A 23,608-nucleotide genomic window follows, 5' to 3' on the forward strand; every position below is an offset into this window, starting at 1 on the left:
TGACGTGAAGGTTAAGCAAAGAACACATTTTCATGAGGTAAAATAGGATTTAAAGGTGTATAAAATAGGCCTCAAGAAAAATGGTTACAATGGAGTTAAAAGAGGGAAGAGGGGGGGGGGGGGGGGGGGGGGGGGGGCTTGTATCAAGTGTAAGGGAACCATTATGAGAGAGAGAGAGAGAGAGAGAGAGAGAGAGAGAGAGAGAGAGAGAGTTCATTATCATCCTCAAACGTTAAATATGACCTCTGGAACCAAAAGAAATGTATAGTGTACAGTGTGTGGGAAGTTTGGGACAAGTGGTATCCATAAAGGGCATGAGAGGGCTATCATCCTTGAAGAAGACTTTAATATGAAGATCTCTAGCTAGCTTAGCATGTGCTTTAAATATTCTAGAGGGGGAGGGGTTGTCAGGCAAGGGAACAAAGGCCGGGCCTTAGGCATTTCCATTCAAGGGAGGAGAGGCGTCAAGATGAAAGGTTTAAAGGTTCTAAATTAAAGAGTTTTGAAACTTTATTGTCAGAGCAGAGGGCTAGTTGCTTACCAAAACCATAAAGTTTGTATTCATGTGAAGGGAAGTGAGGGTCAAGCCAGCACAAGGAAGAGATTTCTTCAAAAGCAAAGAGAAGAGGTGATAAGTATCTATGAGGAGGTGGTTTTCCAACGATTAGGGAGAAAGGGGGCCTTTGTGAGAAGGTTATGTATTCAAGTGTAGGGGTGAAATAGCCCTAATCCCGAATAGGTCTAGAGTAGTGACATCCTTGGGGGTGGCAAAGGTTGCGACGGAGATGCTTGCATTCTTGGTGAACTTGGCTTTCTTCAAGATCGAGAGTGTGTTTGGGGGTCAGGAAGTGTTTCATGGTTGAGGGTTCTATATGATGGTTAGATTCCAACGAAGGTGGTTGGCTGAAGAAGGCCTACACATCTCAAAGAGTATAAAAACCTTTTAGAGCCGGAGCCCAAATTATGTTATATTTAATTTAAATGAAGCGAGGCAATGGTTGGTGTCATAGGTGGATCCAAGTGGAAGAAACATTTCCTACATGAAGAACTAGAGTAGGGAGTGGACTTGAAGAAAGAGAAATTCAGCCCTCAATGATAGAGGAACTCAAAGTCATCAAAGAACAAGTACGGAAGATCAAAGAATAAGAGAAGCAACACGAGGAGAAGACATCCTCATGGGTAAACACAAAAGAAGGTAGATGAGGCCGAGAAATGGATAGAAGTCGCCTAGAAAGGGAAAGGGAAAGAACCAACGACCATCACCATTCCCACAATCATCAACATGACCTTAGAGGAAGAGCAAAGAGGGAAGGCTAGAGCTTTACATGTAAGAGTGACCAGTCTTAAAGACCTTGATCATGTGGAGGGGGAAGTCAAAGAACTTCTACTTATGATGGGTAGTGAGGCCACTCACAAAAAGGCATGGAGAGTGGAGAAGAAGAGAGAAGGAAATGGGGAGGAGAGAGCATTGATCCTTCGCTACCTAGATTATCACAAGATGTGGAGCATAGTGAGTATGGATGGCACTTGATAAACACGGGGACTGCACATGGATTGGCCACTTTGAATGGCCTACAAAGATTTCTCGTTGCGAGAGGTTTTACATGCTTTCCACACAGTTATGGAGCCAACACAATGGATTATGTCATGGCACAACCAAGCTTTATCTCTAGCATTCAGGACCTCACAACTGGACCCGAACCTATTGGTGTGGCAGCTTGGTTTTGGAGTTTTGACAGCTTCAAAAAACCTACTTTAGCCATTTCTCCCCCCTTTTGCCTGGCACGCAATACTTTAGCAAGACTTGAATCAAAAAGAAAAATTACATGGTTCACCATATGCAGTAAAGTTGTTAATGAAAATAATTTTTAGATGGGGCATTCAGCATGATGGAAAACTGTAAAAGGCTCAGAGCTTGGACCTATATTTCATAAGCCTGAAAAGGCTGGAAGTATAGTCAAATTCGAATGGGCACTAGGCACGTTGACGGATATGGAAGGTGAAATTGTGGAGCCATTTCATGTTTACACTACGAACGTATAAAAGCCTCAGCATTAATCATATTCCAATGGCCTTCCATCACTGCATTCACATCGCTCCATTATAACCTTGCATTTTATTCATGATTGTTGAATGTCACGGACAGGACATGAACCGGGATCGGCAGTATGAAGCATGAGAACCACATTTTGCTGATAAATACTTACTTGTCCTTAATCTCTCTAGTACCTAAATTTCTTCATATCCAAGCACCTGGTTGCCAAGTTGCAAGAGGAATAGCTGTCCAGTATCAGAGTCATATCATCAACATAGAAAACAACATTGGGGAAGCTCTAATAGAGCCATGTAAACCCTAACTACAACTATACCATCGGTTCTCCAGCTCATCTGTTTATGAACTCAGACCTTTGGAAAGTAATTGGCTCCTAACAGCAATGAAATTTATCCAAACGTTTTGAATAAAAGACCGTTCACAATCTGCCTTATCGATTACCGCAGCTGATCCAGATCAATGATCCAGTTTGCTGCAGTTCAAATATATAATCCTGAAAATTACACTTGAGAATAGGGAAGATCGAGAGCCGTTACAATGACACAAACTTCTCATATTTCTAGGTCCGTTGCATTCAGAATTGCTTCTTAGAGATAAATTATATTAGCATGATACGACTCTTGCCTTGTATAGCAATATGTATGCCATATGCCAATCACCTGCAAGGTTCAAGCAAACACACACAACTCTGAGCTCAGGCAGGAGTAGCCTATAGGAAGCAGGAGAATATGCAAAACTTGCCTCCACCAGAAAGTCTGGTAATGTCCTCTTCTTTCTGTGGAATAGGCTGATGGTCATCAAATTGAATCCATTTACCTGCTAGACACGTTTCATGCAGCTTAAAGGCAGGCCGTACCTTTACAGCAAATGGTAGCTACAGATAGACAACAAAGTAACCTTAACAATAAATCATACCACTCTCTTGTTTCACCCACGCAACATAATGCCCAGAGTCTGCACTTCGGCCTTTGTGAGTCAGCACGGCAACTAGGTCGTAATATCCTGTGACCTTCTGATGAGCAGGGGTCTGACCGCTTCCTGAATGCCAAACCAATCATCTCCAATGTCCAAACTCCATTTTTAACACTCCAATCTGAAAGAAATTAGGATGCAGACAATAAAAAGGTGAAGACAATAAAGAGGTGTTGCACCTGTAGAGTCTCCTGCAGCAGAAGAGGCTCCTGGCCCATCAACGTCCATTTCCTGACAAATGCATTATGAAAATTGACAGTCATAGATCTACAGTCAGAAAAGCCGAAAATCACTAAATTTCTCATAACAGCCACAAATATGTGTGGCCCATTTTACCTTCGATTTACGAAGGCAAGCTTTTGCATCATCCTCTGCTCTTAGAATCTGAGATGCAGGTTTCGATTCACCAAAATCATATGAAGCAGTTGTAAGATATGTTTCAAAACATCCAAAACCAAGGAACTTTACCTGTCGTGGCACTTTAAGCGTTTCCTTCAATTCCTCGGTGCACAAATCAAAAACATCCAACAGCAACGGATATTCTACTTTCTGTATAGCAATTATTTCCTTATTTAGCTCACGAAGCAGCTGACTGAACCCAGTTGCAAACCACGATCAGCATTACCCTCAGAATCTTTGCTTTTTGATTAGACTCCCTTTTCCAAAAAAACCTCACAAACTGAACTGTCATATACCTGCATGAGACCTGTTAGGACTCCATAGAACCAAATAATCTATTCTACATAACATAGCTTTTGACACGGCCAGCTCTCCTTATCAAATTCAAAGCTCAAAGGCACCTATTCATTTGTCGAATTTATTACACGGTTCGGCAAACTAAGTTGTAATAACCTTGCCACTCAAACAAACTGTCAAGCACGTGCTTCATGACTTGGAAAAATACTGGACGCTAAAGTGTAAAGATAGGTCTTAAAGCGACATTGATGCCAAAGCCAAGGGCCATTTTCTTCAACCAAACCTTTCTGTAGCCAAAGAAGAGAAGTAGAAACACTAGCCAAAGAAGCTCATACTTACATCCAGCAGGCAATCTCCCCCCCACCCCCAAGATCTCCATTAAGACAGTTAAGAAGGAGCCATCCCAACAATCTACTCATTGTCAGAAATCAGCAAGTCTATGTCAAACAAAGACATTGAATTACGTGTGACCCTGGTTTTCAGGCACTTCTAGTCCCAACGATATGCGAGAAGGCAGACTCTTAGATTATTACTTATGAAATGGATAGTAATCATAGTCAAAAGAAACAACCATGTGACTTTACCTTGGTATAGCACAGAATTATCAATGCCTTATCACACAGCCGTCATCAATCTAGTTTCAGACATCCACAAACAACCAGATGAGATAAAATGGCTCACAATGGTAGATCACTAATCTGTGTCTGCTTTATGTAAACACAACTCCTTTGAAGTGCAGGAGATACTTTTTCAAGTTCGGATTTCATTGCCTGTGATGTGCAACAATATGATAGATATTAGTCGAGCGCACCATTTCCTGATGTTTTCGTTCGTGATGTAATACTGCCACTGAAATTAATCTTACCAGCTTCAATCCATCAAGCAAATGATTGACATCATGTGAGATGTGACATTTGAGAGAATATACTCGCTCTTTCTCTGTTGCCTCTTCTCCACTTTCAGAACATGAAATCCTGAAACACCATCATTTGACCCCTACATAAGGATTTCAACTTGGCAAATTCTATTGATTTACTTTCAGCATGAACGTTTTAAGTAACAATATTTTGAGGTAACAAGAATCAGAATAAAGATGGAACAGAAACCCAATATTTCAAACTGAACTTTGAATCTTTGCTTCTGTTCGAAAGACATAACTAGATCTAAACCACAAAACAAATACAGGGTCCATTATTTTATACCTGCTTGCCAACTCCAGGCTGAATAACTCCTTCAGAGTTGGAGCAGATGTCCTGCATTACATTTTACACTCATGAAATCTAAATCATAAATAAGCAGCAAAGAAAGTCTAAATGTTGATAATGACATGAATTCAAGTAACATTTGTAGAAAAGATACATGTAATGGATAGTAAATACATTATTGAATGTCATTCACTGTTGAAAGAACAAAGTGAGGAAGTAATGGCATCATTGAGCCCAACACCCACTCTTTACATATAAGGCAAGTGGGGGAGTTTAACTAAGGCTTGTACTTCTATTGGGAGCTGTATGAAACCCATTTCTTATCATGCTTACCAAAAGTTTGTGAAATTAACATTTGTTTTAAACATCGAAAATCATTCACTAGAGGTTTGTACGATCCTATTGCAACAAACTCCATGTGCATTTGGCATATATACTATAGCTATGCATTGTCTTTGCGTCGAGCATTTGATGGCTCATTGGATGAGAGTTCGGTGGATCCGACTCTTACTTCTATATGGAGGTTTATGTAGGCAATGGCCTGGTCTATCAATATGTCGGTGTTATGAACGTTGAAAGTGTGGTCACATTCATCATACTCATTGAACTTATTCATGTGCATAATTGTTGGTTTTGAAGCCTTTTGAGAAGAATTTCAAAGTGGTATAATAAATATCCTCGCATATATGATTCTTCTTACCGTGCGAGAGGTACATCAGGCTAAAAAGCCAAAAACTTGCACCTCACCTTCTTCTCCCAATATCATAAATGATAAATTGGAGGAAGAGAAGATTAGGAAAATGCGAGCTTTAAATGTACAAGTTGTGGGATGGAAAGAGGACAAGAGTCCAAAGAGGATGCATTGGCTTTATGCATAGAAATGGGGGACAAAAGAGAAAACTTGCCCATAGATGCATGGAGAGAAGGGAAGGACGCCTCAAAGGCAAGACCACTTGTAATGAGGTTTTCTGACTTGGAGAAGAAGAAAAATTCCATCCCGTATAAATGTGCATAGAAGGGCAAGTATTTTTGGAAGAAGATGTCCCTCATGCTCAGATCCTCATGGAGAAACAGAGTGCATGGCGGTGCCCAACCTCTAGGAACAAGCTAAGGCTTGCAATATGGAATAGTAACGGACCACTTTGATTAGACGTAGGTATTTTTTAAGGAGACTTTTGAAGGACGAAAGATTGTTCTATATCCTATTATACAGGTAGTACAGAGGCATGAGCATGCCCACTATTTGTGGATCACACTTCAGACCGAGGACTGTCCTCCTCTATACATTGCCAACTTCACGCCTTCTACCCATAGTCGCAGGGAATGGCCATTTTTAGGGGTTACCTTTTACCGTTTGTTGGGCAGAGAGAGGGTGAGTCCAAGCATGGGGACTGGCTGTATTCAAGAAATGATTCCCTGCGCTTGATCATATATATACACTTCGAGCTTCGAGCTATCATTTAGGAGGTCGTATTTATTGCTGCTTTGTGCATTATCCCAAGCTTTTGATACAGTACCTAGAGTGAGATGTAACAGACTTGGACACTCCAAGTCAAGAATCAATCACGATAGCACCAAATAACCACTTCAAAACAATTCACAAATCACAATAGATTTGCACTGGCCCGGTGGAGTTCCGTGCCTAGAGATATTGGCCCCAAAGATTGGCGCCCCTTTCGGTATTTCTTTATGTATTAATCAATGTCAAAGTATAAGAGAGCGGTTAGGGTTTCACTCTCAAACTCTGCGTCCAGATGCTCTACAAAGTGAGAACCCTCTCCGCTTATTTAAAGTTTACAAAGGGATGCCAAAAGCAGACCCCAAAAGCTTCCAAATCAAAAGCAAAGTCTTCTTTCTCTATCTCACACAAGCTCTCTCTTGAATAAAGCAATCCAATTCTCTATATCTCTCATGCTCATTTGCGTAGCTAAAATAAAGCAAAACTGCTACCAAAAGCTTCACAAAAAGCTGCCGCAATTTCAGCCTAAAATTCCGCTTTTTTACGTACGGTGCCACGTCAGCATGCCAGCACATTATCTAGAAATCATATGCTGCTTTTAGGGTCAGGGTTAGGGTTAGGGTTTAGGACAAGTTTTAGGCAGATTTTAGGGTATGCAGGTTTTAGGGTTGGGGTTTGCAGAATTAGGGTTTTCAACACCAATCAGGGCTAGGATTTCTCGCATCCTCTCGGACAGACACGTCATCACTTTGTGACATACCCTCCTCTTGAAAACATTGTAATCGCCCTCAATTACACCTGCAAAACAGATAGAAGCCACAAACCGTGAAACCAGCCCGTGGGGCGGTAGGCGTTGGCTTTCACCTGAAATTCTTTACTTTAGACACACACACAAAGCACTTTGCAAAGGTAACTTGCAACGGGGATTAATGTCACAAGGCGGGCACCACGTGCCAATAGAAAAGAGCAGACTGAACAGACTTTTAGCACTTCAATAACAACTGAACTAAAAGAGAGACAACACGCGACACAGAGCGGCGATATTCCACCCCAGAGAGTATTGGCCCCAAACCTTGGCGCCCCTTTCGGTATTTCTTTATATTGCATCATCAAAGTACAAGCCGGTACTCCTTACTCTGCACCTTCTCGAGGAAGCATGCCAGAGAATGAGCCCTAACCTCATATATAAAGGCCCTTGGGATAAACAACAGTTACAGTAAAAAGCTTTTAAAACTCAAAAGCTTCTGGTCCAAAAGCTACCAGCTTTTTGTAACTCGCACTGGTGTCCATACAGTAGGCCACGTGTCAGTCCGCCACGTGAGCAAATCAGGGTTAGGGTTAGGGTTTCGGGCAAAAATTAGGGTTTGCAAGTTTTGGGGTTAGGGTTGCCAGAATTAGGGTTTCAGCAGTTAGGGTTTTTGGCAAAAATTAGGGTTAACGTTTCTGCTCTCGGGTAACCACGCCATCACTTTGTGACACTTCTTCTGTTACTTGCTCTTCTTAGGTTTTAAACCCCTCGGCCGGTAGCTCCGTTCTTCAGTAGGTCGACACGTCAACAGTTTGTTACAATTAACACTTGAAAACACACACAGCTCAATAGCTAGAATGCCCCGAACAGACGCCAACAACCTATAGGTCCCAAAATTGGCGCCCCTTTCGGTATTTCTTTATTTTTTGAGAGGGTAAATTACAAAGTAAGGTCATGGGAGTCCTTTAACTGTATCACACTAGATACTACCTCATTTGGCCAAATTTCGGTAGCATAACAGCCCCAAAACTTGCGCGAAAGCAATTCCCTTGCTAAAACTCACTTCCACTGGCATATATCCTCTGATTCTAGCCCAAAAACAGTAAATTCAGATAGCTGTATTTACAGGTTTTTGCCATATTTTCAGCCCTAAACAGTCCCCAAACTGTTCTCTGCCAGTGGGGCACGATTCCCAAAGGTTCTGGCGTCCGTATGGCTGGAAAACAATCAATTTTCTGCGCATACACAGCGCTGAATTTGCACGTGTACGGTGAGGTTGTGACCCTCACCGATGCCTGCTTTGGATTAGCAGCTAGCTACCCCTGTTTCTGCTCAAGGAGGCTCTTGCCTCGGCACAACAGCATGAACCCACACAGCTATACATCAGTCAAATGAAGAGCCCTCTTGTGGGGCATCACATAACTGCACGTAGGGGAGAGAGAGCAGTGTGTAGCGTGCAGGGCATCACTCCTAGCACCACACTGTACATGGGAGGGAAAGAAAACACTCCATAGCTCTTAACCTGTGACAAGCTCTCAATGAAGTATCCCCCCAGCATAAATCGAGCGCCCCCTCTATTGCCCTTGACCTGTAATGCATCTGTGAACAAAAAGATGCAAAAAGGGGAAGATTTCCATGGCTGCCAAAACCTGTGTATCGCTGAAAACGCAGCAAAACAGCCCTGTAAACACGCATCTGATGCCTTCCAATGTTGAAAATGAGCTTCTTCGTCCAAGGTAAAGTCATGGGAAGCTCAAAAATGGATAGAAATGACTGAAAATCAGAGATATCAACCTCCAAAACTGCTCCAAAAAGTTAGTTACGAGTTCTGTTCTCCCATACTTGGTAAATTGACCAAAAAGTGCCACTTGGCACTCATACATGCAATTTCCTCACATTGGGCTTCTTGCTTAAAAATCTCTTAACTGGTGCATCGGTTGACTTTGCAACAGAGTAATAAAATGTTCCCTTGGTCATACCGAAGGTAATGACGCGAACACATTTCACGGCCCAAAATAGCAGTTCCCTAATTTTTAGGAAATGATTCCGTTGGGCTCTCACTAGTGTTCTGACCATCTATCCTCATTGGGACCGCATCCAAAAGTGCAATGTGGCCCAACTGTTGGATACTTTCTGTTGGTGATCCCACCTTGACTTTATGCCTTTATTGAGTTCACTTCCTAGTATCCACCAACTTGCTAAGTGCAATGGGGATACCTACATGATCTTGAACTGAGCCTAGACATCTTTTACTTTACGAGTTCCAATGCCGACCAACTTTCCGTCTGCGGGTGAAACTACCGTTCACATTGGCCATACAATGTCCGACCATTTGCAACTTCAAAAAGAGAGTCTCAAAAATTAAACAAAAATCATTGGAAAGAAACAAACAACTAAGGTTAGCAGTTGCCACGTCCTCGTGACATACCCCCCTCGTGAAATCGCAAACGTCCTCGATTGCATACCATAAATACATGCCACTGATGATCTTGTGTTGTTAGCACTCCTTTATCATCGCATGTATCCGCAAGAAAGACTGTCAAAACATGTGTACAAATGACTTAATGAGACCTTCATACTTTTCTCAAACTGTACACTGCTATTGCACTGAATCTATGAGTACATTTGATGTGCTAGCTCTATCATTACCCCTCCTTTGCAGACATTGGGTTGGGGCATACGTAGGCTGTAACCCAAAGGCCTCAAGGTGAAGCTGCAATACATTTGGTGACTCTGACAGTTCATGCTCTTCCATCCACTTTGCATCCATAGGTGGATAGTTCTTGAACTTCACCACATAGCATCTTGCAACCTGTCCCTTAACTTTTACATGTGCAAAAGGCTCTTGCCTCTGCAAACCAGCATAATTCCACAATACTGTGACGTACCACCCACGACCAAGTAACCTCAAATTTCAAGATGATTACCGATGCATCAAAGAATCCAAGCAATCGCCTCAGAAAATCGACAAGCAGCGTGTCACCTGGCAGACCCACATCACTCCCGCAGAAGATCAAGTGGCCAATCTACCACCGTGAGACCTCTCCCTATCTCATCTTGGTTCATACTTGCAAACCCTAAAAACGCAGCAGAAAATCAGCCCTAATTTGATCACTTTTTGGCAGGGCAAATATGCGGAATTTCCTGCCTGTCCTGTGAACAGGAACCCTCTTCCATAATATCCTTCCCTTTGTCGGCCATAGTATAATCCCGCGTTCTTGTACTTTGTGTCTTTACCCAAAACAACGGAGGCTCACTCTTTGAGGAAAAAGTGATTGATATATCCCGACAATGGAACCTTGAAACCAGCTCGTGGGGCGCTAGGCGTTGGCTTTCACCCGAAATTCTTTACTTTAGACACACACACAAAGCACTTTGCAAAGGTAAACTGCAACGGGAATTAACACTTGAATACACACACGGCTCGGAAGCTAGAATGCCCCGAGCAGACGCCGACAAACCCTAAAAACGCAACAGAAAATCAGCCCTAATTTGATCACTTTTTGGCAGGGCAAATATGCAAAATTTCTTGCGTGTCCTGTGAAGAGGAACCCTCTTCCATAATATCCTTCCCTTTGTCGGCCATAGTATAATCCCGCGTTCTTGTACTCTGTGTCTTTACCCAAAACAACGGAGGCTCACTCTTTGAGGAAAAAGTGATTGATATATTCCGGCAATGGAACCTTGAAACTGGCTCGTGGGGGCGGTAGGCGTTGGCTTTCACCCGAAATTCTTTACTTTAGACACACACACACAGCACTTTGCAAAGGTAACCTGCAACGGGGATTAACACTTCAATACACACACGGCTCGGAAGCTAGAATGCCCCGAGTAGACACCGACAACCTATAGGTCCCACAATTGGTACCCCTCTCGATATTTCTTTCTTTTTTGAGAGGGTAAATTACAAAGTAAGGTCGTGGGAATCCTTTACCTGTATCACACTAAATACTACCTGATTTGGCCAAATTTCGGTAGCATAACAGCCCCAAAACTTGCACGAAATCAATTCCCCTGCTAAAACTCACTTCCACTGGTGTATACCCTTTGATTCCAGCCCAAAAACAATAAATTCGGCTCGCTGTATTTACTGGTTTTTGCCCTGTTTTCAGCTAAACAGTCCCCGAACTCTTCTCTGCCAATGAGGCACGATTCCCAAAGGTTCTCGTCCGTATGGCTGAAAAACAGTCAATTTTCTACACATACACAGCGCTGAATTTGCACCTGTACGGTGACGTTATGACCCTCATTGGTGCCTGCTTTGGAGTAGTAGCTAGCTACCCCTGTTTCTGCTCAAGGAGGCTCTTGCGTCATCACAAAAGCATGAACCTACACAACTATACATCAGTCAACTAAAGAGCCCTCTTGTGGGGAGAGAGAGAGAGAGAGCAGTGTGTAGCGTGCACGGCATCACTCCTAGCACCACACAGTACATGGGAGGGAAAGAAAGCACTCCATAGCTCTTAACCTCAGGCTCTCAATGAAGCATCCCCCCCGCATAAATCGAGCACCCCCTCTGCTGCCCTTCACCTATAATGCATCTGTGAACAAATAGATGTAAAAAGGGAAAGATTTCCATGGCTGCCAAAACCTACGTATCGCTAAAAACGCAGCAAAATAGCCCTGTAAGCACGCATTTGATGCCTTCCAATGCTGAAAATTAGCTTCTTGGTCCAAGGTAAAGTCATTGGAAGCTCAAAAATGGAGAGAAATGATTGAAAATCAGAGTTATCAACCTCCAAAACTGCTCCTAAAAGTCATTTCCGAGTTCTGTTCTCCCAGACTTGGTAAATTGACCAAAAAGTGCCACGTGGCACTCATACAAGCAATTTCCTCGCATTGGGCTTCTTGCTTAAAAATCTCTTAACTCGTCCATCAGTTGACTTTGCAGCAGAGTAAGAAAATGTTCCCTTGGTCATACCGAAGGTAATGACGCGAACACATTTCACGGCCCAAAATAGCAGTTCCCTAATTTTTAGGAAATGATTCCGTTGGGCTCTCACTAGTCTTCTGACCATCTATCCTCATTGGGACCGCATCCAAAAGTGCAATGTGGCCCAACTGTTGGATACTTTCTGTTGGTGATCCCACCTTGACTTTATGCCTTTATTGAGTTCACTTCCTAGTATCCACCAACTTGCTAAATGCAATGGGGATACCTACATGATCTTGAACTGAGCCTAGACATCTTTTACTTTACGAGTTCCAATGCCGACCAACTTTCCGTCTGCGGGTGAAACTACCGTTCACATTGGCCATACAATGTCCGACCATTTGCAACTTCAAAAAGAGAGTCTCAAAAATTAAACAAAAATCATTGGAAAGAAACAAACAACTAAGGTTAGCAGTTGCCACGTCCTCGTGACATACCCCCCTCGTGAAATCGCAAACGTCCTCGATTGCATACCATAAATACATGCCACTGATGATCTTGTGTTGTTAGCACTCCTTTATCATCGCATGTATCCGCAAGAAAGACTGTCAAAACATGTGTACAAATGACTTAATGAGACCTTCATACTTTTCTCAAACTGTACACTGCTATTGCACTGAATCTATGAGTACATTTGATGTGCTAGCTCTATCATTACCCCTCCTTTGCAGACATTGGGTTGGGGCATACGTAGGCTGTAACCCAAAGGCCTCAAGGTGAAGCTGCAATACATTTGGTGACTCTGACAGTTCATGCTCTTCCATCCACTTTGCATCCATAGGTGGATAGTTCTTGAACTTCACCACATAGCATCTTGCAACCTGTCCCTTAACTTTTACATGTGCAAAAGGCTCTTGCCTCTGCAAACCAGCATAATTCCACAATACTGTGACGTACCACCCACGACCAAGTAACCTCAAATTTCAAGATGATTACCGATGCATCAAAGAATCCAAGCAATCGCCTCAGAAAATCGACAAGCAGCGTGTCACCTGGCAGACCCACATCACTCCCGCAGAAGATCAAGTGGCCAATCTACCACCGTGAGACCTCTCCCTATCTCATCTTGGTTCATACTTGCAAACCCTAAAAACGCAGCAGAAAATCAGCCCTAATTTGATCACTTTTTGGCAGGGCAAATATGCGGAATTTCCTGCCTGTCCTGTGAACAGGAACCCTCTTCCATAATATCCTTCCCTTTGTCGGCCATAGTATAATCCCGCGTTCTTGTACTTTGTGTCTTTACCCAAAACAACGGAGGCTCACTCTTTGAGGAAAAAGTGATTGATATATCCCGGCAATGGAACCTTGAAACCAGCTCGTGGGGCGCTAGGCGTTGGCTTTCACCCGAAATTCTTTACTTTAGACACACACACAAAGCACTTTGCAAAGGTAAACTGCAACGGGGATTAACACTTGAATACACACACGGCTCGGAAGCTAGAATGCCCCGAGCAGACGCCGACAAACCCTAAAAACGCAACAGAAAATCAGCCCTAATTTGATCACTTTTTGGCAGGGCAAATATGCAAAATTTCTTGCGTGTCCTGTGAAGAGGAACCCTCTTCCATAATATCCTTCCCTTTGTCGGCCATAGTATAATCCCGCGTTCTTGTACTCTGTGTCTTTACCCAAAACAACGGAGGCTCACTCTTTGAGAAAAAAGTGATTGATATATTCCGGCAATGGAACCTTGAAACTGGCTCGTGGGGGCGGTAGGCGTTGGCTTTCACCCGAAATTCTTTACTTTAGACACACACACACAGCACTTTGCAAAGGTAACCTGCAACGGGGATTAACACTTCAATACACACACGGCTCGGAAGCTAGAATGCCCCGAGTAGACACCGACAACCTATAGGTCCCACAATTGGTACCCCTCTCGATATTTCTTTCTTTTTTGAGAGGGTAAATTACAAAGTAAGGTCGTGGGAATCCTTTACCTGTATCACACTAAATACTACCTGATTTGGCCAAATTTCGGTAGCATAACAGCCCCAAAACTTGCACGAAATCAATTCCCCTGCTAAAACTCACTTCCACTGGTGTATACCCTTTGATTCCAGCCCAAAAACAATAAATTCGGCTCGCTGTATTTACTGGTTTTTGCCCTGTTTTCAGCTAAACAGTCCCCGAACTCTTCTCTGCCAATGAGGCACGATTCCAAACGTTCTCGTCCGTATGGCTGAAAAACAGTCAATTTTCTACACATACACAGCGCTGAATTTGCACCTGTACGGTGACGTTATGACCCTCATTGGTGCCTGCTTTGGAGTAGTAGCTAGCTACCCCTGTTTCTGCTCAAGGAGGCTCTTGCGTCATCACAAAAGCATGAACCTACACAACTATACATCAGTCAACTAAAGAGCCCTCTTGTGGGGAGAGAGAGAGAGAGAGCAGTGTGTAGCGTGCACGGCATCACTCCTAGCACCACACAGTACATGGGAGGGAAAGAAAGCACTCCATAGCTCTTAACCTCAGGCTCTCAATGAAGCATCCCCCCCGCATAAATCGAGCACCCCCTCTGCTGCCCTTCACCTGGAATGCATCTGTGAACAAATAGATGTAAAAAGGGAAAGATTTCCATGGTTGCCAAAACCTACGTATCGCTAAAAACGCAGCAAAATAGCCCTGTAAGCACGCATTTGATGCCTTCCAATGCTGAAAATTAGCTTCTTGGTCCAAGGTAAAGTCATTGGAAGCTCAAAAATGGAGAGAAATGATTGAAAATCAGAGTTATCAACCTCCAAAACTGCTCCTAAAAGTCATTTCCGAGTTCTGTTCTCCCAGACTTGGTAAATTGACCAAAAAGTGCCACGTGGCACTCATACAAGCAATTTCCTCGCATTGGGCTTCTTGCTTAAAAATCTCTTAACTCGTCCATCAGTTGACTTTGCAGCAGAGTAAGAAAATGTTCCCTTGGTCATACCGAAGGTAATGACGCGAACACATTTCACGGCCCAAAATAGCAATTCCCTAATTTTTAGGAAATGATTCCGTTGGGCTCTCACTAGTCTTCTGACCATCTATCCTCATTGGGACCGCATCCAAAAGTGCAATGTGGCCCAACTGTTGGATACTTTCTGTTGGTGATCCCACCTTGACTTTATGCCTTTATTGAGTTCACTTCCTAGTATCCACCAACTTGCTAAGTGCAATGGGGATACCTACATGATCTTGAACTGAGCCTAGACATCTTTTACTTTACGAGTTCCAATGCCGACCAACTTTCCGTCTGCGGGTGAAACTACCGTTCACATTGGCCATACAATGTCCGACCATTTGCAACTTCAAAAAGAGAGTCTCGAAAATTAAACAAAAATCATTGGAAAGAAACAAACAACTAAGGTTAGCAGTTGCCACGTCCTCGTGACATACCCCCCTCGTGAAATCGCAAACGTCCTCGATTGCATACCATAAATACATGCCACTGATGATCTTGTGTTGTTAGCACTCCTTTATCATCGCATGTATCCGCAAGAAAGACTGTCAAAACATGTGTACAAATGACTTAATGAGACCTTCATACTTTTCTCAAACTGTACACTGCTATTGCACTGAATCTATGAGTACATTTGATGTGCTAGCTCTATCATTACCCCTCCTTTGCAGACATTGGGTTGGGGCATACGTAGGCTGTAACCCAAAGGCCTCAAGGTGAAGCTACAATACATTTGGTGACTCTGACAGTTCATGCTCTTCCATCCACTTTGCATCCATAGGTGGATAGTTCTTGAACTTCACCACATAGCATCTTGCAACCTGTCCCTTAACTTTTACATGTGCAAAAGGCTCTTGCCTCTGCAAACCAGCATAATTCCACAATACTGTGACGTACCACCCACGACCAAGTAACCTCAAATTTCAAGATGATTACCGATGCATCAAAGAATCCAAGCAATCGCCTCAGAAAATCGACAAGCAGCGTGTCACCTGGCAGACCCACATCACTCCCGCAGAAGATCAAGTGGCCAATCTACCACCGTGAGACCTCTCCCTATCTCATCTTGGTTCATAGTTGCAAACCCTAAAAACGCAGCAGAAAATCAGCCCTACTTTGATCACTTTTTGGCAGGGCAAATATGCGGAATTTCCTGCCTGTCCTGTGAACAGGAACCCTCTTCCATAATATCCTTCCCTTTGTCGGCCATAGTATAATTCCGCGTTATTGTACTCGGTGTCTTTACCCAAAACAACCGAGGCTCACTCTTTTGAGGAAAAAGTGATTGATATCCCGGCAATGGAACGTTGAAACCGGCCCGTGGGGCGGTAGGCGTTGGCTTTCACCCGAAATTCTTTACTTTAGACACACACATAGAGCACTTTGCAAAGGTAACCTACGACGGGGATTAACACTTGAATACACAAACGGCTCGGAAGCCAGAATGCCCGGAGCAGGCGCCGAGAACCTGTATTTTGGCACCCCTTTCGGAATTTCTTTATTTTTTGAGAGGATAAATTACAAAGTAAGGTCCTGGGAATCCTTTACCTGTATCACGCTAGATACTACCTGATTTGGCCAAATTTCGGCAGCATTACAACCCCAAAACTTGCGCTAAATCAATCCCCTAGTACAACTCACTTCCACTGGCGTATACCCTCTGATTCCAACGCAAAAAGAGTAAATTCAGCTCGCTGTATTTACTGGTTTTTTCCCTGTTTTCAGCCCTAAACAGTCCCCGAACTGTTCTCTGCCAGTGGGGCACGATTCCCAAAGGTTCTGGAGTAGCAGCTAGCTACCCTTGTTCCTGCTCAAGGAGGCTCTTGCCTCAGCACAAAAGCATGAACCCACACAGCTATACATCAATCAAATGAAGAGCCCTCTTGTGGGGCATCACATAACTGCACGTAGGGGAGAGAGAGCAGTGTGTAGCGTGCAGGGCATCACTCCTAGCACCACACAGTACATGGGAGGGAAAGAAAGCACTCCATAGCTCTTAATCTTGACAAGCTCTCAATGAAGCATCCCCCCAGCATAAATCGAGCGCCCCCTCTGTTGCCCTTGACCTGTAATGCATCTGTGAACAGATAGATGCAAAAAGGGGAAGATTTCCATGGCTGCCAAAACCTACGTATCGCTGAAAACGCAGCAAAACAACCCTGTAAACACGCATCTGATGCCTTCCAATGCTGAAAATGAGCTTCTTGGTCCAAGGTAAAGTCATGGGAAGCTCAAAAATGGAGAGAAATGGCTGAAAATCAGAGTTGTCAACCTCCAAAACTGCTCCAAAAAGTCAGTTACGAGTTCTGTTCTCCCAAACTTGGTAAATTGACCAAAAAGTGCCACTTGGCACTCATACATGCAATTTCCCCGCATTGGGCTTCTTGCTTAAAATTCTCTTAACTGGTGTATCGGTTGACTTTGCAGCAGAGTAATAAAATGTTCCGCTGATCAAACCGAAGGTAATGACACGAACACCTTTCACGGCCCAAAATAGCAGTTCCCTAATTTTTAGGAAATGATTCCGTTGGGCTCTCACTAGCCTTTTTCAGTCGTTCTTGAGACTTCTGAAAAGTCTCGTGAACCTTGACAAAAGCCGTATCTAAGTCTCGTGTATATTCATCCGCTTCAAAAATCTTATCTTTCGTGCTTAGGAAGGGTGGAACCTTCGCAGCACCTTCAACAATCTCAAATGGCGCCTTCCCCGTCGAAGAGTGCATCGTGTTATTGTAGGCAAATTCAACCAAAGGTAAGTACTTTTCCCATTGAGTCTTCTAATCTGAGACATAAGACATCAATAAATCCAGAACCACTGAATTTGCAATCTCAGATTGCCGATCAGTCTGCGGGTGGAACGATGACGAGAACTGCAACCGCGTGCCAATGTTCTCCTAAATTGCCTTCCAAAACAAACTCATAAATTGCCTTCCAAAACAAACTCAGGCATGCCATGTAATCTGAAGATCTGGGCCACAAACAGTCTCGCTAAATGATCCCGCTTGACTGTTTTCTTCACTGGAATGAAATGAGTCTGTTTGCTAAATCTGTCAATAACAGTCCAGATACCATCGTGACCACTCTGTGTTCTCAAGAGATCAAAAATGAAATCCATTGCAATACTTTCCCAGGGGCGGGTAGGTATGGGTAAAGGCTCTAACAATCCCTGTGCTTTATGCCTGTCAAAATTGACCTTCTAGCATACTAAGCAACTGCGCACAAACTCTTCCACATCCTTTTTGAGTCTCGGCCAAAAGAAGTATCTCTCTATCCCTTTCATGGTGGTAGCAATGCCGCGGTGACCCGTAAAAGGTGGACAGTGGCATTCAGTCATAACCTTTTCCCTCAACGGCTGTGTAACGCACAACATGGTTTTTCTTATCAAGTAGCCATCCCGAATGGAATATCCCACTATTGTCTCCCCATCCCGTATCCGTGTGAAAACGTATGTAAAATCCGTATCTGTGGCATACTGGTCGACCATATCCTCGAAGCTCCTATGATGTAGCGCGGCAATAGCCAGAACCAACAGCTTCCGAGATAAAGCATCTGCCACCACATTCTTCTGTCCCTGCACATGGACAATCTGGAAGTGAAACTGTGACAAGATGTTCGCCCACCGCATGTGCTTTTCCAAAAGCTGCTTCTGTGACGAGAAGTAGCGCAAACTCTGATGGTCTGTAAAGACAGTAAAATCCGCTTCGAGTAGGTAATGCCGCCACTAAGTAAGAGCATGGATAACGGCCAAAAGCTCTTTCTTATAAATCTGTGTTGTCATCTCTGGCCTTGAGAACAATCGGCTCTCATAAGCAATGACATGGCCTTCTTGCATTAAGAGCGCACCCAGACTACGACCACAAGCATCACAATATACTTCAAATGGCTTCTGCAAGTCCGACAAAGTCAAAACTGGTCCCATAGTCAATTTCTCTTCCAATGTCTGAAAGGCGGTCACCTCTGTGGGTCCGCACAAGAAAGGGACTCCTTTCTGTGTCAAGATATGCAAAGGGGAAGCAACCTCTACAAACTTTTGAATGAACCGCCTGTAGTACGAACACAGTCCCAAGAAGCTTCTAACTTCATGGATATTCTTCAAATCGGGCCAATCACGAATAGTCTCTATCTTGGCCAGACCCATTTGCACTCCTGCTGTTGAGACAATGTGTCCCAAAAAGTGTATCTCTGGTAGGAAAAATACACTTTTCTTTGCATTAATCACTAACTTGTGATCTCGTAATGCCTGAAAGACCTGAAGCAGATGATCTCTATGTTCTGCCTCATTCTTGGAGAAAACAATGATATCGTCAAAGAAAGTGCCAACAAATAGCCTGTACTCTCGAAAATCTTGTCCATCATCCGATTAAATGTCGCAGGAGCATTGGTTAAGCCAAAAGCCATCACCAAAACTCAAATAACCCAAAAGTCGTCCGAAAAGCTGTCTTGTAGACGTCTCCCGACGCGATCTTGATCTGATGATATCCACTATTCAAATCAATCCTGCTAAAGCACGAGGATCCCTGTACTCTGTCGAGTATATCATCGATCCTAGGAATCGGAAATCTGTTCTTGATGGTGATTTTGTTGAGAACTCTATAATCGATGCACATTCTCCAAGATCTGTCTTTCTTCAAAACCAACAACACTGGAGAGCAACACGGTGAAGTACTAGGCTGGACAAGTCCCTTCTCCAAGAGGTCTTTCACTTGGTTCATAATCTCTTCATTCTCTGCTCGGCTCACACGGTAAGGTGGCCGGTTCGGTGGTGTGCTCCCAGGTATCAGATCAATTGTATGATCTTCAGGACGAGCAGGTGGTAACTCACCTGGTAGGCCTTCTGAGAAGCAATCGACGTGAGAGTGGAGAAAATTTTGGCGTTCTTTATCAAGTTTAGACATATTTGTCCTATCCTTATCGCTCAATTCTTTCATAAAGATCGAGTAAACAAACAGACTGGATTTAATTAATTTAGAAATGGCCGAAGCCGATATAATAGGGACAGACTCGCCCTTCAGTTTAATATCAAGTACAATGGTTCTGCCCTTCTCTGTAGTCAATGTCGCTTTCCTTGCCCGATAATCGACCACGGCGTTGTTCTTGTGGTACCAAGGAATCCCTAAGAGAACATCACAACCCTCCAAAGGCATTATGAAAAAGTCCTCATGTCCCAAATACCCCTAACAATGCAACCGAAGTTTACCAATGATAGGTGTAATGGCTACGTCCCTGCCGGGTGCCGCTAGAACTGCCTCTGCAAGTGGTCCCATCCCATTGGGAGTGATCTCGAGCCGCGCCGCCAATTCGGGTGAAATGAAGTTGGCCTTGGCTCCTCCATCAAAGAAGATCAGGGCCTCTTGGTCTTTCACTTTGCCCCAAGCTCGGCAAAGTTCTGTACTCTCGTCCATGGTGTTGGGATCGGTACCCACACAATCTAGAACCAGTCCTGTTTTCATCTTGCCTTTTCGTCCACGTTCCTCAGCTGCTCTCGAACTCCCAAGCCTGTCGTCATCCTTATCATTTTGTTCTTTCTGTGCCTTTTTAGGGCACTTCACGGAGATAAGTCCATGTTCCCCGCATCCAACGCACTTCCCCTCCTTGATGAAGCGAGCTCGCTCCTAAGGAGTAAGCTTGGGTCGTGCATCCTTCTTCTCTAGGTTGCTCTTTCTCTTTCTACTTTCATTCCCAGAAGTCTGTTCGGCTCATTGTGTCATGGCCTCATCTGTGGGGTGGGTCAGACTGCCAGAGTGAATGGCAAAGCCCCGCTTCGCATGACTCATCAACTCCTAATAGAAGCTGACTTCTGTTCCAAGCAGTGATCTCGGATCTCTGTAGGTAGACCCAAGGTGAACCACTCAATCTGTTCTCTGAACGAGATCTTCTTGAATGAAGAGGCGGGTAGAAAAGAGCTCCAAAATCTCACGGTAAGCATTTATTGTATCTCTCTTGGTCATCCGAAGATGGTTCCAAGCAGCTCGTATATCGCGTTCATATTCTTGCGTCAACCAAGAAGAAATAAAAAGCTTCTTAAATTTCAGCCATTTAACTGGCACAGTCTTGTTTAAAAGAAGCGTGGACCACCAAGTCTTCATCTCTCTTTGCTCCGCCTGAGTAGACTGAGACGGGCCATACTCTTTGCCAGAATCTTCGTTGTGATCTCTGCCCGCATCTCCAGATGCAGAGGGAGTTGACTGATCCTTGCATGAAGCCATAGGTGCAGCGGGAAAAAAAAATTGGAGATCGGATTTCCTGTAGAAGAGAAATCGGTCGTGCTCTGATACCACTGTAACAGACTTGGACACTCCAAATCAAGAATCAATCACGACAGCACCAAATAACTACTTCAAAACAATTCACAGATCACAATAGAGTTGCACTGGCTCGGCGGAGTTCCGTGCCTAGAGATATGGGCCCAAAGACTGGCGCCCCTTTCGGTATTTCTTTATGTATTAATCAATGTCAAAGTACAAGAGAGCGGTTAGGGTTTCACTCTCAGACTCTGCGTCCAGATGCTCTGCAGAGTGAGAACCCTCTCTGCTTATTTAAAGTTTACAAGGGATGCCAAAAGCAGAGCCCCAAAAGCTGCCAAATCAAAGTCTTCTTTCTCTATCTCACACAAGCTCTCTCTTGAATAAAGCAATCCAATTCTCTATATCTCTCATGCTCAATTGCGTAGCTAAAATAAAGCAAAACTGCCGCCAAAAGCTTCAGAAAAAGCTGCCGCAATTTCAGCCTAAAATTCCACTTTTTTTCGTGCGGTGCCACGTCAGCATGCCAGTGCATTATCCGGAAGTCATCTGCTGACTTTTAGGGTTAGGGTTAGGGTTTAGGACAGGTTTTAGGGTTAGGGTTGTGGTTTAGGACAGGTTTTAGGGTTAGGGTTAGGGTTACGATTTCTGGCAGATTTTAGGGTTTGCAGGTTTTAGGGTTAGGGTTTGCAGAATTAGGGTTTTCAGCAGCAGTCAGCGCTAGGGTTTCCCGCATGCTCTCGGGCAGACACATCATCGCTTTGTGACACGAGATTGATCGATAGATTGTTTGATTTCTGTGTTCTGAATAAGATTACATAGGGTATCTTGATACTTCATTAAGAAGGGTTGTATATATTGCTGCTTTGTGGATTATCCCAAGTTTTTGAAGTACCTAGAGCGAGATTGATGCATATATTGTTTTGATTTAGGTGTTCTAAGTGAGATTACATACGGTATCTTGGCACTTTATAAGACAGTGACCGGTAGAGTGCATGCAACATAGAGCCTATCAGAGTTAGTTCACTACACCCTTGGAGAGAAGCAAGGATGGCCATTCTCTCCTACACTTTCTGATATTTGTATTGATGAGCCATCAGAGGAGACACAGCACTTCAATCCCTTGTTGCTTCACGCCTACCATCTTGTTCCCATTGCAGAATCGCTAGAGGGGCTACAGAGACACTTGGATGCACTACGAGCTATGCACAAGATAGAGATTTCTATGTGAACCTGGCAAGAACAAAGTGATGATATTGAACACCACAGTGCAGTGGGTTGAGGCATCAGCACCAGTATTTACATATGCTCAAAAAGTGATTGAGTACATAGATTCCTACACATATCTAGGCGTCTTTTTTAAAGGACCCTCGGGTCTCCTTTCCTGTGAGATAGGCAACAGCTTCGAGACCGACATGAGGATATGCTGCCCTTGCGCAACTGGAGTAAATGTGCTCATTGGTTCAGCTTCAGAGGCTCTTTTTTGAGTCCTCCATTGTTGCCAACTTGGTCCACTTTATCAGCTGCTGTCCAAGGGCTCAGAGGAAACTTGGCACCTTTTCTGGCTCAAGGGTTGAGCTTCTCCACAAGCTCAAAGGTTCATTTTCTGGCTCACGGGTTGAACTTGTCCACCTTTTTACTGGCTCAGAGCTTCAACTTCGCTCTTCTTAGTGACTCAGAGGTTGGGAACCTGTTATCAACACAAACTCGAGGACAGAAGGCTGCAAACACTGCTGTATAGAGAATTCCAGCAAGGACCCGTCATTGGACACGACCGGAACTTTGCTCTTTAACTTGCAGTGGGTGTCCGCCCTGAATACCAGGCGAAAACAGGATACCATGTGTGCCACCCACTGTCATATCAAGGGGAAAGGGTGAAGGCATGAAGGAGCACGCCCAACTGCACAACTGGCTGCTCCAAATCAGAACTGAGATGGATGCTAGGGCAAGGAGATCAGGGCAACGATACCATGAGAGACCGGTACAATGTGGAAACAGAGTGTGGGTGAGGCAAGAGAGAAAGGACAATCTCAACCAAGTGATTACAGATTAGGGGCTATCTGGAAGAACGGAGGTAAACGCAAAAGGGAATTGCCAATGCCCACTACAACCAAGACAAGTGATAGGGGCAGCCCGCATGTGGGGTTTCCACATCAGAAAGCATCATATCACCTCAAAGGTTTAGTACCAATCAGACTTCCAAAGGGCTGCTCATAAAAAGACATCCATAGTCAAGCGTAAAAACTCGCACCCCCTACAATTGGCATGACCAACAAACCCATACCAAATGCCTGAGGTGGGAGGGAGCCAGGAATAAGGTGGGAAGAGGTGTTAAACCTCCTAAAGACCATCCAAACCCTAA

The 23,608-nt window shown here is 44.0% G+C and overlaps 1 protein-coding gene across 2 annotated transcripts in view; it reads right to left on the reverse strand.

The window, feature by feature from the left end:
- Positions 1-2,097: 2,097 nt before the first annotated feature.
- The window catches only part of LOC147466192 (ubiquitin carboxyl-terminal hydrolase 7-like), a 57,808-nt gene continuing 36,297 nt past the window's right edge, over positions 2,098-23,608 (reverse strand). The window contains exons 9-19 of one of the 2 annotated variants that reach the window (XM_086524575.1): positions 4,924-4,974; positions 4,587-4,695; positions 4,403-4,491; positions 3,651-3,720; positions 3,494-3,574; positions 3,362-3,409; positions 3,205-3,256; positions 2,969-3,091; positions 2,795-2,869; positions 2,678-2,712; positions 2,098-2,546 (exon numbers count right to left, since the gene is read on the reverse strand). In XM_086524575.1, the coding sequence (XP_086380701.1) occupies positions 2,484-2,546; positions 2,678-2,712; positions 2,795-2,869; positions 2,969-3,091; positions 3,205-3,256; positions 3,362-3,409; positions 3,494-3,574; positions 3,651-3,720; positions 4,403-4,491; positions 4,587-4,695; positions 4,924-4,974 (796 nt within the window). In that variant the 3' untranslated portion in view covers positions 2,098-2,483. Of the gene's footprint in view, positions 2,547-2,677; positions 2,713-2,794; positions 2,870-2,968; positions 3,112-3,204; positions 3,257-3,361; positions 3,410-3,493; positions 3,575-3,650; positions 3,721-4,402; positions 4,492-4,586; positions 4,696-4,923; positions 4,975-23,608 lie in introns of those variants that run through there. The other variant, XR_015189755.1, reaches the window with a different exon arrangement.

This window comes from Adiantum capillus-veneris, chromosome 1 (assembly GCF_014529385.1).
Source record: "Adiantum capillus-veneris isolate H3 chromosome 1, ASM1452938v2, whole genome shotgun sequence".
Classification (NCBI taxonomy): Eukaryota; Viridiplantae; Streptophyta; class Polypodiopsida; order Polypodiales; family Pteridaceae; genus Adiantum; species Adiantum capillus-veneris.